The 16,856-nt window shown below is 44.3% G+C and overlaps 1 protein-coding gene across 1 annotated transcript in view; it reads left to right on the top strand.

The window, feature by feature from the left end:
- LOC137367185 (MAM domain-containing glycosylphosphatidylinositol anchor protein 2-like) overlaps positions 1-16,856 on the top strand; it is a 1,446,177-nt gene that overhangs the window by 240,093 nt on the left and 1,189,228 nt on the right. Inside the window, exon 4 of the mRNA XM_068028622.1 lies at positions 7,163-7,635. Within this exon, the coding sequence (XP_067884723.1) occupies positions 7,163-7,635 (473 nt within the window). The remainder of the gene's footprint in view (positions 1-7,162; positions 7,636-16,856) is intronic.

The following is a 16,856-nucleotide window of genomic DNA, read 5'->3' as shown; positions in this document are numbered from 1 at the left end:
TACTGAGCGGTCACTCCCAGATATTAGTGAGCTGTCACTCTGAGATATTATGAGGGGTTACTCCCAGATATTACTGAGTCGTCTCTCCCAGATATTACTGAGCGGTGACTCCCAGATATTACTGAGCGGTCACGCCCATATATTACTGAGCGGTCACTCCCAGATATTAGTGAGCTGTCACTCTGAGATATTACTGAGGGGTTAGTCCCAGATATTACTGAGCGGTCATTCCCAGATATTAGTGAGCTGTCACTCTGAGATATAACTGAGGGGTTACTCCCAGATATTACTGAGGGGTCATTCCCAGATATTACTGAGTCGTCTCTCCCAGATATTACTGAGCGGTGTCTCCCAGATATTACTGAAGGGTTACTCCCAGATATTACTTTGTGGTCATTCTGAGATATTACTGAGGGGTCACTCTGAGATATTATGGAGTGGTCACTCTAAGATATTACGGAGTGATCACTCAGATATTACAGAGTGATCACTCCCAGATATTACTGAGCGGTCACTCCCAGATATTACTGAGCGGTCACTCCCAGATATTACTGAGCGGTCACTCCCAGATATTACTGAGCGGTCACTCCCAGATATTACTGAGTGGTTACTGCCACATATTACTGAGCGGTCACTCCCAGATATTACTGAGTGGTCACTCCCAGATATTACTGAGCGGTCACTCCCAGATATTACTGAGGGGTCACTCCCAGATATTACTGAGGGGTCACTCCCAGATATTACTGAGCGGTTACTCTGAGATATTACTGTGTGGTGATTCAGATATTACTGAGCGGTCACTCCCAGATATTACTGAGGGGTCACTCCCAGATATTAATGAGGGGTCACTCCCAGATTTTAATGAGGGGTCACTCCCAGATATTACTGTGGTGTTACTCAGATATTACGGTGGGGTTACTCAGATATTACTGTGTGGTGACTGAGATATTACTGAGTGGTTACTCCCAGATATTACTGAGTGGTTACTCCCAGATATTACTGAGCGGTCACTCCCAGATATCACTGAGCGGTCACTCTGAGATATTACTGAGCGGTCACTCTGAGATATTACTGAGCGGTCACTCTGAGATATTACTGAGCGGTCACTCCCAGATATTACTTAGGGGTCAATCCCAGACATTACTTAGGGGTCATTCCCGGATATTACTGAGCGGTCACTCCCAGATATTACTGAAGGGTTACTCCCAGATATTATTGAGTGGTCATTCTGAGATGTTACTGAGCGGTTACTCCCCGATATTACTGAGTGGTCACTCAGATATTACTTAGGGTTTTCTACCATATATTACTGATCGGTCACTCCCAGATATTACTGAGCTGTCTCTCTGAGATATTACTGTGGGGTTCCTCCCAGATATTACTAAGTCGTCTCTCCCAGATATTACTGAGTGGTCACTCCCAGATATTACTGAGGGGTTTCTCCCATATATTACTGAGCGGTCAATCCCAAATATTACTGAGCTGTCACTCCCTGATATTACTGAGGGGTTACTCCCATATATTACTGAGTTTTCACTCCCAGATACTCCTGAGCGGTCACTCAGATATTACTGAGGCGTTTCTCCCATATATTACTGAGCGGTCAATCCCAGATATTACTGAGCTGTCAATCCCAGATATTACTGAGCTGTCACTCCCTGATATTACTGAGCGCTCACTCCCAGATATTACTGTGGGGTTACTCCCAGATATTACTGAGCGGTCAATCAGATATTACTGAGGGGTTACTCCCATATATTACTGAGTGGTCAATCCCAGATATTACTGAGCTGTCACTCTGAGATATTATGAGGGGTTATTCCCAGATATTACTGAGCGGTCACTCTGAGATATTGCTGAGTTGTCACTCCCTGATATTACTGAGCGGTCACTCCCATATATTACTGAGTTGTCACTCCCAGATATTATGTGGGGTTACTCCCAGATATTACTGTGGGGTTACTCCCAGATATTACTGAGCTGTCACTCTGAGATATTACTGAGCGGTCACTCCAAGATATTACTGAGCGGTCACTCCCAGATATTACTGTGGGGTTACTCCCAGATATTACTGTGGGGTTACTCCCAGATATTACTGTGGGGTTACTCCCAGATATTACTGAGCGGTCATTCTGAGATGTTACTGAGCGGTTACTCCCCGATATTACTGAGCGGTTACTCCCCGATATTACTGAGTGGTTACTCCCAGATATTACTGAGTGGTTACTCCCAGATATTACTGAGTGGTCACTCAGATATTACTGAGGGGTTTCTACCATATATTACTGAGCGGTCACTCCCAGATATTACTGAGCTGTCACTCTGAGATATTACTGTGGTGTTCCTCCCAGATATTGCTGAGTCGTCTCTCCCAGATATTACTGAGCGGTCACTCCCAGATATTACTAAGCTGTCACTCTGAGATATTACTGTGGTGTTCCTCCCAGATATTGCTGAGTCGTCTCTCCCAGATATTACTGAGCGGTGACTCCCAGATATTACTGAGTGGTCACTCCCATATATTACTGAGTGGTCACTCTGAGATATTACTGAGCGGTTACTCCAAAATATTACTGAGTTGTCACTCTGATATATTACTGAGTTTTCACTCCCAGATATTACTGAGCGGTCACTCCCAAATATTACTGAGTGGTCACTCCCAAATATTACTGAATTTTCACTCCCAGATACTACTGAGTGGTCACTCAGATATTACTGAGGCGTTTCTCCCATATATTACTGAGCGGTCAATCCCAGATATTACTGAGCTGTCACTCCCTTATATTACTGAGCGCTCACTCCCAGATATTACTGTGGGGTTACTCCCAGATATTACTGAGCGGTCAATCAGATATTACTGAGGGGTTACTCCCATATATTACTGAGCGGTCAATACCAGATATTACTGAGCTGTCACTCTGAGATATTATGAGGGGTTACTCCCAGATATTACTGAGCGGTCACTCTGAGATATTGCTGAGTTGTCACTCCCTGATATAACTGAGCGGTCACTCCCATATATTACTTAGGGGTCAATCCCAGATATTACTTAGGGGTCATTCCCGGATATTACTGAGCGGTCACTCCCAGATATTACTGAAGGGTTACTCCCAGATATTATTGAGTGGTCATTCTGAGATGTTACTGAGCGGTTACTCCCCGATATTACTGAGTGGTCACTCAGATATTACTTAGGGGTTTCTACCATATATTACTGATCGGTCACTCCCAGATATTACTGAGCTGTCTCTCTGAGATATTACTGTGGGGTTCCTCCCAGATATTACTAAGTCGTCTCTCCCAGATATTACTGAGTGGTCACTCCCAGATATTACTGAGGGGTTTCTCCCATATATTACTGAGCGGTCAATCCCAGATATTACTGAGCTGTCACTCCCTGATATTACTGAGGGGTTACTCCCATATATTACTGAGTTTTCACTCCCAGATACTACTGAGCGGTCACTCAGATATTACTGAGGCGTTTCTCCCATATATTACTGAGCGGTCAATCCCAGATATTACTGAGCTGTCAATCCCAGATATTACTGAGCTGTCACTCCCTGATATTACTGAGCGCTCACTCCCAGATATTACTGTGGGGTTACTCCCAGATATTACTGAGCGGTCAATCAGATATTACTGAGGGGTTACTCCCATATATTACTGAGTGGTCAATCCCAGATATTACTGAGCTGTCACTCTGAGATATTATGAGGGGTTATTCCCAGATATTACTGAGCGGTCACTCTGAGATATTGCTGAGTTGTCACTCCCTGATATTACTGAGCGGTCACTCCCATATATTATTGAGTTGTCACTCCCAGATATTATGTGGGGTTACTCCCAGATATTACTGTGGGGTTACTCCCAGATATTACTGAGCTGTCACTCTGAGATATTACTGAGCGGTCACTCCCAGATATTACTGAGCGGTCACTCCCAGATATTACTGTGGGGTTACTCCCAGATATTACTGTGGGGTTACTCCCAGATATTACTGTGGGGTTACTCCCAGATATTACTGAGCGGTCATTCTGAGATGTTACTGAGCGGTTACTCCCCGATATTACTGAGCGGTTACTCCCCGATATTACTGAGTGGTTACTCCCAGATATTACTGAGTGGTTACTCAGATATTACTGAGGGGTTTCTACCATATATTACTGAGCGGTCACTCCCAGATATTACTGAGCTGTCACTCTGAGATATTACTGTGGTGTTCCTCCCAGATATTGCTGAGTCGTCTCTCCCAGATATTACTGAGCGGTGACTCCCAGATATTACTGAGTGGTCACTCCCATATATTACTGAGTGGTCACTCTGAGATATTACTGAGCGGTTACTCCAAAATATTACTGAGTTGTCACTCTGATATATTACTGAGTTTTCACTCCCAGATATTACTGAGCGGTCACTCCCAAATATTACTGAGTGGTCACTCCCAAATATTACTGAATTTTCACTCCCAGATACTACTGAGTGGTCACTCAGATATTACTGAGGCGTTTCTCCCATATATTACTGAGCGGTCAATCCCAGATATTACTGAGCTGTCACTCCCTTATATTACTGAGCGCTCACTCCCAGATATTACTGTGGGGTTACTCCCAGATATTACTGAGCGGTCAATCAGATATTACTGAGGGGTTACTCCCATATATTACTGAGCGGTCAATACCAGATATTACTGAGCTGTCACTCTGAGATATTATGAGGGGTTACTCCCAGATATTACTGAGCGGTCACTCTGAGATATTGCTGAGTTGTCACTCCCTGATATAACTGAGCGGTCACTCCCATATATTACTGAGTTGTCACTCCCAGATATTACTGAGTGGTCACTCTGAGATATTGCTGAGTTGTCACTCCCTGATATAACTGAGCGGTCACTCCCATATATTACTGAGTTGTCACTCCCAGATATTACTGAGTGGTCACTCCCAGATATTACTGAGCGGTCACTCCCAGATATTACTGAGGGGGTCACTCCCAGATATTACTGAGCGATTACTCCCAGATATTACTGAGGGGTCACTCCCAGATATTACTGAGGGGTCACTCCCAGATATTACTGAGGGGTCACTCCCAGATATTACTGAGCGGTTACTCTGAGATATTACTGTGTGGTGATTCAGATATTACTGAGCGGTCACTCCCAGATATTAATGAGGGGTCACTCCCAGATAGTACTGTGGTGTTACTCAGATATTACGGTGGGGTTACTCAGATATTACTGTGTGGTGACTGAGATATTACTGAGTGGTTACTCCCAGATATTACTGAGTGGTTACTCCCACATATTACTGAGCGGTCACTCCCAGATATCACTGAGCGGTCACTCTGAGATATTACTGAGCAGTCACTCTGAGATATTACTGAGCGGTCACTCCGAGATATTACTTAGGGGTCAATCCCAGATATTACTTAGGGGTCAATCCCGGATATTACTGAGCGGTCAATCCCAGATATTACTGAGCGATCACTCCCAGATATTACTAAGCGGTCACTCCCAGATATTACTGAAGGGTTACTCCCAGATATTATTGAGTGGTCATTCTGAGATGTTACTGAGCGGTTACTCCCCGATATTACAGAGTGGTCACTCAGATATTACTTAGGGGTTTCTACCATATATTACTGATCGGTCACTCCCAGATATTACTGAGCTGTCTCTCTGAGATATTACTGTGGGGTTCCTCCCAGATATTACTAAGTCGTCTCTCCCAGATATTACTGAGTGGTCACTCCCATATATTACTGAGTGGTCACTCCCATATATTACTGAGCGGTTACTCCAAAATATTACTGAGTTGTCACTCTGATATATTACTGAGTTTTCACTCCCAGATATTACTGAGCGGTCACTCCCAAATATTACTGAGTGGTCACTCCCAGATATTACTGAGCTGTCACTCTGAGATATTACTGAGGGGTTTCTCCCAGATATTACTGAGCTGTCACTCTGAGATATTACTGAGGGGTTACTCCCAATATTACTGAGTCGTCTCTCCCAGATATTACTGAGGGGTCACTCTGAGATATTACTGAGGGGTCACTCTGAGATATTACTGAGCGGTCATTCTGAGATATTACTGAGCGGTCACTCTGAGATATTGCTGAGTGGTCATTCTGAGATATTACTGAGGGGTCACTCTGAGATATTACTGAGGGGTCACTCCGAGATATTACTGAGGGGTCACTCCGAGATATTACTGAGGGGTCACTCCGAGATATTACTGAGGGGTCACTCTGAGATATTACTGAGCGGTCATTCTGAGATATTACTCAGTGGTCACTCCCAGATATTACTCAGTGGTCTCTCTGAGATATTACTGAGTGGTCACTCTGAGATATTACTGTGTGGTCACTCCCAGATATTACTGAGTGGTCGTTCTGAGAAATTACTGAGCGGTCACTCCCAGCTTTAACTGAGGTTCAATCTGAGATATTACTATGCGGTCACTCCCAGGTATTACTGAGCGGTCACTCCCAGATATTTCTCAGCGGTCACTCCCAGATATTTCTGAGCGTCAACCTGAGATATTACTATGCGGTCATTCCCAGATATTACTGAGGGGTCACTCCAAGATATTACTGAGTGGTCGTTCTGAGATATTACTGAGTGGTCACTCCCAGCTTTAACTGAGGTTCAATCTGAGATATTACTATGCGGTCACTCCCAGGTATTACTGAGGGGTCACTCCCAGGTATTACTGAGCGGTCACTCCCAGATATTTCTGAGCGGTCACTCCCAGATATTTCTGAGGGTCATACTGAGATATTACTATGCGGTCATTCCCAGGTATTACTGAGCGGTCACTCCCAGATATTTCTGAGCGGTCACTCCCAGATATTTCTGAGGGTCATACTGAGATATTACTATGCGGTCACTCCCAGGTATTACTGAGCGGTCACTCCCAGATATTTCTGAGCGGTCACTCCCAGATATTTCTGAGGGTCATACTGAGATATTACTATGCGGTCACTCCCAGGTATTACTGAGGGTCATACTGAGATATTACTATGCGGTCATTCCCAGGTATTTCTGAGAGGAAATTAGGGATATTCTGGGTTTTAATGGGTTGTTCTGTGGGGTATTATGGGGTGTGATGTTGTACAAGTTCCCACATTAATCCAGATACTAATTCTTCGCCCCCAGGACGAGCATATGAGCCAGAGTTTTATTACGATACTCCGAGCCCGGTGCGGATCCAGAAACGCAATCTCTACATGTTCATTCTGCAGTGGACACAGAAACAACCGAGCGCAGTGGGAGATGTGCTGAAGTATAAACTGGAGATACAGCAGGAGGTGAAAGCACAACACCAGGGTGTACACTGGGAGTGGGTACACAGGGGCGTACACTGGGAGCGGGTACATGACATAGACTGGGAGCGGGTACATGGGGGCGTACACTGGGAGTGGGTACACGGGGGCCTACACTGGGAGCGGGTACATGACATAGACTGGGAGTGGGTACATGGGGGCGTACACTGGGAGTGGGTACACGGGGGCCTACACTGGGAGCGGGTACATGACATAGACTGGGAGCGGGTACATGGGGGCGTACACTGGGAGTGGGTACACAGGGGTGTGCACTGGGAGCGGGTACATGACATAGACTGGGAGCGGGTACATGGGGGCGTACACTGGGAGTGGGTACACAGGGGCGTACACTGGGAGCGGGTACATGGCATTGACTGGGAGTGGGTACATGGGGGCGTACACTGGGAGTGGGTACACAGGGGCGTACACTGGGAGCGGGTACATGGCATTGACTGGGAGTGGGTACACGGGGGCGTACACTGGGAGTGGGTACATGACATTAACTGGGAGCAGGTACATGGCATTGACTGGGAGGGGTACACAGAGAGCAGGTACACTGGGAGCGGGTATACCAGACCAGGTAAGGAGAGCAGATTCCCTTCCCTAAAGGATATTAGTGAACCAGATGGGTTTTTACAACAATCAACAATGGTTTCATGGCCATCATTAGACTAGCTTTAAATTCCAGATTTATTAATTAAATTCAAATTCCACCTTCTACTGTGGTGGGATTTGAACCCTTGTCCCCAGACCATTATCCAGGGCTTCTGCATTATTAGTGCAGTGACACTACCCCTACATGGGCAAGGTAACCTCCTACTGATTACCATCTACCGCCCTCCCTCAGCTGATGACTCAGTACTCCTCCATGTTGAACACCACTTGGAGGAAGCACTGAGGGTGGCAAGGGCACAAAATGTACTCTGGGTGGGGGACTTCAATGTCCATCACCAAGAGTGGAACCAGCCCTGGTTCAATGAAGAGTGCAGGAGGGCATGCCAGGAGCAGCACCAGTCATACCTCAAAATGAGGTGTCAACCTGGTGAAGCTACAACACAGGACTACTTGCATGCAAAACAGCAGAAGCAGCATGCAATAGACAGAGCTAAGCGATCCCATAACCAATGGATCATAACAACATAAGAAATAGGAGCAGGAGTAGGCCATTCAGCCCCTCAATCCTGCCCCACCATTCAATAAGATCATGGCTGATCTGTCCCAGACCTCAACTTCTCTTTCGTGCCTGCTCTGCCTAACCCTTTACTCCCCGAGATTTCAATAATCTATCTACCTCCTCTTTAAGTACTTTCAGTGATCTAGCCTCCACAACTGTCTGGGGTAGAGAATTCCAGACATTCACCATCCTCTGAGAGAAGAAATTCCTTCACATCTCAGTTTTAAATGTGTGTCCCTTTATTCTGTAACTATGTCCCCTAGTTCGAGATTCCCCCACTAGTGGAAAAATATTCTCAACATCTACCCTGTCAGGCCCCCTTAAAATCTTATATGTTTCTATAAGATCACCCCTCATTCTTTTAAACTCTAATGAATAAAGGCCTAACCTGTTTATCCGTTCTTGATAAATCAACCCCTTCATCCCAGGAATTAGCCTAGTGAATCTTTTCTGAACTGCCTCCAATGCCAGTATATCCTTTCTTAAATATGGGGACCAAAACTGTACACAGTACTGCAGGTGTGGCCTCACCAACACCCTGTACAGTTGTAACAAGACTTCCCTATTTTTAAACTCTAACCCCTTAGCAATAAAGGTCAAAATTCCATTTGTCTTCTTAATTACTTGCTGCACCTGCATGATAACCTTTTGTGTTTCATGTACAAGAACACCCAGATCCCTCTGTACTGCAGTATTTTATAGTCTTTCTCCATCTAAATAATAATCTACCTTTTTATTCTTCCTACCAAATTGGATGACCTCACACTTTCCCACATTGAACTCCATCTGCCAAGTTTTTGCCCACTCACTTAACCTATCTATATCCCTTTGTAGATTCTTTGTGTCCTCATCACAACATGTCTTCCCACCTATTTTTGTATTGTCAGCAAATTTGGATTCACTACATTCTGTCCTTTCCTCCAAGTCATTAATATAGATAGTAAATAGCTGAGCCCCTAGGACTGATCCTTGTGGCACCCCACTGGTTACAGCTTTCCAACCTGAAAAAGACCCATTGATCCAGACTCTCTGCCTTCTGTGTGCTAACCAATCCTCAATCCATGCCAACACATTACCCCCAATACCCTGAGCTCTTATTTTGTGAACCTTTTATGTGCCACCTTATCAAAAGCCTTCTGAAAATCCAAATACACTACATCTCCCGGTTCCCCTTTATCCACTCTGCTTGTTATATCCTCAAAGAACTCGAACAAATTTGTCAAACATGATTTCCCTTTCATTAAACCATGTTGACTCTGTTTGATTGCATTATGTTTTTCTAAATGTCCTGCTATTTCTTCCTTAATAATGGACTCTAGCATTTTCCCAATGACTGATATTAAGCTAACTGGTCTATAGTTTCCTGCTTTCTGTCTCCCTCCTTTCTTGAATAGGGGTGTCACATTAGCGGTTTTCCAATCCACTGGTACACTCCTGGAATCCAGTGAGTTTTGGTATATCCTGACCAATGCCTCCACTATCTCTGCAGCTACTTCTTTTAAAACCTTTGGATACAGGCCATCAGGTCCTGGTGACTTGTCTGCCTTTAGTCCTATCAGTTTGTCCAGCACCTTTTCCCTCGTGATCGAGATTGTTACAAGTTCCTCCCTCCCATTTACACCTTGTTCATCTATTATTGTTGGGATGTTTATAGTGTCCTCCACCGTGAAGACCGATGTAAAATATTGGTTTAAATTATCTGCTATTTCCCTGTTCCCTGTTATTAATTCCCCAGTCTCATCCTCTAAGAGTCCCACACTTACTTTAGCTAATCCCTTCCTTTTTATAAACCCGTAGAAGCTCTTACTGTTTGTTTTTATATTTCTTGCCAATTTACTCTCAATCAATTTTCTCCCTCTTTATTAGTTTTTTAGTCATCCGCTGCTGGTTTCTAAACAATTCCCAATCCTTTAGCCTACCACCAGCTTTCACCGCTTTGTAACCTTAGTTTCTGATTTGATACTCTCCTTAATTTCCTTTCTTATCCACAAATAGTTCATCGTTCTCATCGAGTCCTTCCTTCTGACTGGAATAAATGTTTGCTGTGTTATGAAATATCAGTTTAAAAGTCTGCCACTGCTCATCTACTGACTTTCCCTGTAGTCTATTTTCCCAGCCTGCTTTAGACAACTCTTTCTTCACACCTCTGTAATTGCCCTTGTTTAAGTTGAAGACACTGGTTTGAGACCCGAGTTGCTCTCCCTCAAACTGAATTTGAAATTCTACCCATGTTGTGATCACTTCTCCCTAAAGGATCCTTAACTATGAGATCTCTTATTAATGTGACCTCATTACACATTACTAGATCTAAAATAGTCTGTTCCTGGGTAGGTTCTGCAATGTATTGCTCTAAGTAACAATCCCTGATGTACTCTACAAATTCATCTTCCATGTTACCTCTGCCAATCTGATTTGTCCAGTCTATATGCAGATTAAAATCTCCAATGATAATTGCAGTGCCCTTCTTACACACCTCCATTATTTCCTGATTCATATTTTGTCCTGCAGTGAGGCAACTCCTCGGGGGTCGATAGACGACTCCCACCCGTGACTTCTTCCCCTTGCTGTTCCTTATTTCCACCCAAACTGATTCCACATCACGATCTATTGCACCTATATCATTACTCACAACTGCACTGATCCCTTCCTTTAACAACAAACCTACCCCACCTCCTTTTCCTTTCTGCCTATTCTTCCGGAACATCCAGATCAGATCTAAGCTCTGCAGTCCTGCCACATCCAGCCATGAATGGTGGTGGACAATTAAACAACTAACTGGAGGAGGTGGCTCCACAAATATCCCCATCCTCAATGACAGGGGAGCCCAGCACATCAGTGCGAAAGATAAGACTGAAGCATTTGCAACAATCTTCAGCCAGAAGTGCCGAGTTGATGATCCATCTCGGCCTCCTCCTGAAGTCCCCAGCATCACAAATCCCAGTCTTCAGCCAATTCGATTTACTCCACGTGATATCAAGAAATGACTGAAGGCACTGGATACTGCAAAGGCTATGGGTCCTGACAATATTCCGGCAATAGTACTGAAGACCTGTGCTCCAGAACTTGCCGCGCACCTAGCCAAGCTGTTCCAGTACAGCTACAACACTGGCATCTACCCTGCAATGTGGAAAATTGCCTGGGTATGTCCTGTACACAAAAAGCAGAACCAACCCGGCCAATTACCGCCCCATCAGTCTACTCTCAATCATCAGTAAAGTGATGGAAGGTGTCATCACAATGCCATCAAGTATCACTTGCTTAGCAATAACCTGCTCAGTGATGCTCAGTTTGGGTTCCGCCAGGGCCACTCAGCTCCTGACCTCATTACAGCCTTGGTTCAAACATAGAAAAATAGGAGCAGGAGTAGGCCATTCGGCCCTTCAGGCCTGCTCTTCCATTCAAAAAAGATCATGGCAGATCGTCTAATTTAGTATCCTGTTCCTACTTTCTCCCCATATCTCTTTGTCATTAAGAAATATATCTATCTCCTCTTGAATATATTTAATGACTTGGCCTCCACTTGCTTCTCCGGTAGAGAATTCCACAGGTTCATCACCCTCTGAGTGAAGACATTTCTCTTCATCTCGGTTCTAACTGGCATACCCCGTATCCTGAGACTGTGACCCCTGGTTCTGGACTCCCCAGCCATCGGGAACATCCTCCCTGCATCTAGCCTGTCTCGTCCTGTTAGAATTTTAAAAGTTTCTATGAGATCCCCTCTCATTTTTCTGAACTCTAGTGAATATAGGCTTAGTCTACCCAATCTCTCTTCATATGCCAATCCTGCCATCCCAGGAATCAGTCTGGTGAACCTTCGCTGCACTCCCTCCATGGCAAGAACATCCTTCCTCAGATAAGGAGACCAAAACTGCACTCAATATTCCAGATGTGGTCTCACCAAAGCCCTGTATAACTGCAGTAAGACATCCCTTGCTCCTGTACTCGAATACTCTTGCAATGAAGGCCAACATACCATTCACCTTCCTAATTGCTTGCTGCAGCTGAATGCTTGCTTTCAGTGACTGATGTACAAGGACACCCAGGTCTTGTTGCACATCCCCCTTTCCCAATCTAGCACCGTTCAGATAATCCGCCTTTCTGTTTTTACAACCAAAGTGGATAACCTCACATTTATCCACATTATACTGCATCTGCCATGCATTTACCCACTCACCCAACCTGTCCAAATCACATTGGAGTCCCTTTGCATCCCCCTCACAGCTCACATCCCACGCCCCCCAGCTTTGTGTCGTCTGCAAACTTGGAAATGTTACATTTCGTTCCCTCACCCAAGTCATTAATATATATTCTGAACAGCTGGGGGCCAAACACTGATCCCTGCGGTAACCCACTAGTCATTGCCTACCACCCAGAAAAAGACCAGTTTATTCCTACTCCGTTTCCTGTCTGTCAACCACAGTGCATTTTGGCAGAAGGAATAGGAAGAAGCAATAAATACTTAACAATACATTTGTAAAGAGTATGAAGGAACCGAGGAACCTGGGGGTGTATCGATCGTTAAAGCTGACAAGACATATTGGGAGAGTGATTAGCAAAGCATATGGGATCTTGGGCTTCATAAATAGAGGTATAGAAACGTAGAAAATAGGAGCAGGAGTAGGCCATTCGGCCCTTCCAGCCTGTTCAGCCATTCATTATGATCAAGGCTGATGATTGAACTCAGTCACCTGTTCCCGCTTTCTCCCCGTATCCTTTAATCCCTTTCGCCCCAAGAGATATATCTAACTCATTCTTGAAAACATATAATGTTTTGGCCTCAACTGCTTTCTGTAGTAGTGAATTCCACAGGCTCATCACTCTCTGGGTGAAGAAATTTCTGCTAATCTCAGTCCTGAAAGGTTTACCCCGTATCCTTAGACTATGACCCCTGAGTATTCAGTACAAAATCAGGGAGGTTATGATGAATCTTAAGAAAGCTCCGAAAGAAAAAGAGAAAATGCTGGAAATACTCAGCAGGTCAGGCAGTATCTCTGGAGAGAGAAACAGAGTTAATAAAAACAGAGAGTGCTGGAAATACTCAACAGGTCAGGCAGTATCTGTGGAGAGAGAAACAGAGTTAATAAAAACAGAGAGTGCTGGAAATACTCAGCAGGTCAGGCAGTATCTGTGGAGAGAGAAACAGAGTTAATAAAAACAGCGAGTGCTGGAAATACTCAGCAGGTCAGGCAGTATCTGGGGAGAGAGAAACAGAGTTAATAAAAACAGAGAGTGCTGGAAATACTCAACAGGTCAGGCAGTATCTGTGGAGAGAGAAACAGAGTTAATAAAAACAGCAAGTGCTGGAAACACTCAGCAGGTCAGGCAGTACCTGTGGAGAGAGAAACAGAGTTAATAAAAACAGCGAGTGCTGGAAATACTCAGCAGGTCAGGCAGTATCTGTGGAGAGAGAAACAGAGTTAATAAAAACAGAGTGTGCTGGAAATACTCAGCAGGTCAGGCAGTGTCTGTGGAGAGAAAAACAGAGTTAATAAAAACAGCGAGTGCTGGAAATACTCAGCAGGTCAGGCAGCATCTGTGGAGAGAGAAACAGAGTTAATAAAAACAGAGAGTGCTGGAAATACTCAGCAGGTCAGGCAGTATCTGTGGAGAGAGAAACAGAGTTAATAAAAACAGAGAGTGCTGGAAATACTCAGCAGGTCCGGCAGTATCTGTGGAGAGAGAAACAGAGTTAATAAAAACAGAGAGTGCGAGAAATACTCAGCAGGTCAGGCAGTATCTGTGGAGAGAGAAACAGAGTTAATAAAAACAGAGAGTGCTGGAAATACTCAGCAGGTCCGGCAGTATCTGTGGAGAGAGAAACAGAGTTAATAAAAACAGAGAGTGATGGAAATACTCAGCAGGTCAGGCAGTATCTGTGGAGAGAGAAACAGAGTTAATAAAAACAGAGAGTGCTGGAAATACTCAGCAGGTCAGGCAGTATCTGTGGAGAGAGAAACAGAGTTAATAAAAACAGAGAGTGCTGGAAGTACTCAGCAGGTCCGGCAGTATCTGTGGAGAGAGAAACAGAGTTAATAAAAACAGAGAGTGCTGGAAATACTCAGCAGGTCAGGGAGTATCTGTGGAGAGAGAAACAGAGTTAATAAAAACAGCAAGTGCTGGAAATACTCAGCAGGTCAGGCAGTATCTGTGGAGAGAGAAACAGAGTTAATAAAAACAGAGTGTGCTGGAAATACTCAGCAGGTCAGGCAGTATCTGTGGAGAGAGAAACAGAGTTAATAAAAACAGAGTGTGCTGGAAATACTCAGCAGGTCAGGCAGTATCTGTGGAGAGAGAAACAGAGTTAATAAAAACAGAGTGTGCTGGAAATACTCAGCAGGTCAGGCAGTAACTGTGGAGAGAGAAACAGAGTTAATAAAAACAGCAAGTGCTGGAAATACTCAGCAGGTCAGGCAGTATCTGTGGAGAGAGAAACAGAGTTAATAAAAACAGAGTGTGCTGGAAATACTCAGCAGGTCAGGCAGTATCTGTGGAGAGAGAAACAGAGTTAATAAAAACAGAGTGTGCTGGAAATACTCAGCAGGTCAGGCAGTATCTGTGGAGAGAGAAACAGAGTTAATTAAAACAGAGAGTGCTGGAAATACTCAGCAGGTCAGGCAGTATCTGTGGAGAGAGAAACAGAGTTAATAAAATCAGCAAGTGCTGGAAATACTCAGCAGGTCAGGCAGTATCTGTGGAGAGAGAAACAGAGTTAATAAAAACAGAGAGTGCGAGAAATACTCAGCAGGTCAGGCAGTATCTGTGGAGAGAGAAACAGAGTTAATAAAAACAGAGAGTGCGAGAAATACTCAGCAGGTCAGGCAGTATCTGTGGAGAGAGAAACAGAGTTAATAAAAACAGAGAGTGCTGGAAATACTCAGCAGGTCAGGCAGTATCTGTGGAGAGAAAAACAGAGTTAATAAAAACAGCGAGTGCTGGAAAAACTCAGCAGGTCAGGCAGTATCTGTGGAGAGAGAAACAGAGTTAATAAAAACAGCGAGTGCTGGAAATACTCAGCAGGTCAGGCAGTATCTGTGGAGAGAAAAACAGAGTTAATAAAAACAGCGAGTGCTGGAAAAACTCAGCAGGTCAGGCAGTATCTGTGGAGAGAGAAACAGAGTTAATAAAAACAGAGAGTGCTGGAAAAACTCAGCAGGTCAGGCAGTATCTGTGGAGAGAGAAACAGAGTTAATAAAAACAGAGAGTGCGAGAAATACTCAGCAGGTCAGGCAGTATCTGTGGAGAGAGAAACAGAGTTAATAAAAACAGAGAGTGCTGGAAATACTCAGCAGGTCAGGCAGTATCTGTGGAGAGAGAAACAGAGTTAATAAAAACAGAGAGTGCTGGAAATACTCAGCAGGTCAGTCAGTATCTGTGGAGAGAGAAACAGAGTTAATAAAAACAGAGAGTGCTGGAAATACTCAGCTGGTCAGGGAGTATCTGTGGAGAGAGAAACAGAGTTAATAAAAACAGAGAGTGCTGGAAATACTCAGCTGGTCAGGCAGTATCTGTGGAGAGAGAAACAGAGTTAATAAAAACAGAGAGTGCTGGAAATACTCAGCAGGTCAGGCAGCATCTGTGGAGAGAGAAACAGAGTTAATAAAAACAGAGATTGCTGGAAATACTCAGCAGGTCAGGCAGTATCTGTGGAGAGAGAAACAGAGTTAATAAAAACAGAGAGTGCTGGAAATACTCAGCTGGTCAGGCAGTATCTGTGGAGAGAGAAACAGAGTTAATAAAAACAGAGAGTGCTGGAAATACTCAGCAGGTCAGGCAGCGTCTGTGGAGAGAGAAACAGAGTTAATAAAAACAGAGATTGCTGGAAATACTCAGCAGGTCAGGCAGTATCTGTGGAGAGAGAAACAGAGTTAATAAAAACAGAGAGTGCTGGAAATACTCAGCTGGTCAGGCAGTATCTGTGTAGAGAGAAACAGAGTTAATAAAAACAGAGAGTGCTGGAAATACTCAGCAGGTCAGGCAGCATCTGTGGAGAGAGAAACAGAGTTAATAAAAACAGAGATTGCTGGAAATACTCAGCAGGTCAGGCAGTATCTGTGGAGAGAGAAACAGAGTTAATAAAAACAGAGAGTGCTGGAAATACTCAGCTGGTCAGGCAGTATCTGTGGAGAGAGAAACAGAGTTAATAAAAACAGAGAGTGCTGGAAATACTCAGCAGGTCAGGCATATCTGTGGAGAGAGAAACAGAGTTAATAAAAACAGAGAGTGCTGGAAAAACTCAGCAGGTCAGGCAGTATCTGTGGAGAGAGAAACAGAGTTAATAAAAACAGAGAGTGCTGGAAAAACTCAGCAGGTCAGGCAGTATCTGTGGAGAGAGAAACATAGTTAATAAAAACAG

Source organism: Heterodontus francisci, chromosome 3 (assembly GCF_036365525.1).
Source record: "Heterodontus francisci isolate sHetFra1 chromosome 3, sHetFra1.hap1, whole genome shotgun sequence".
NCBI lineage: Eukaryota > Metazoa > Chordata > Chondrichthyes > Heterodontiformes > Heterodontidae > Heterodontus > Heterodontus francisci.
This window is presented reverse-complemented; position numbering and strand designations above follow the sequence as displayed.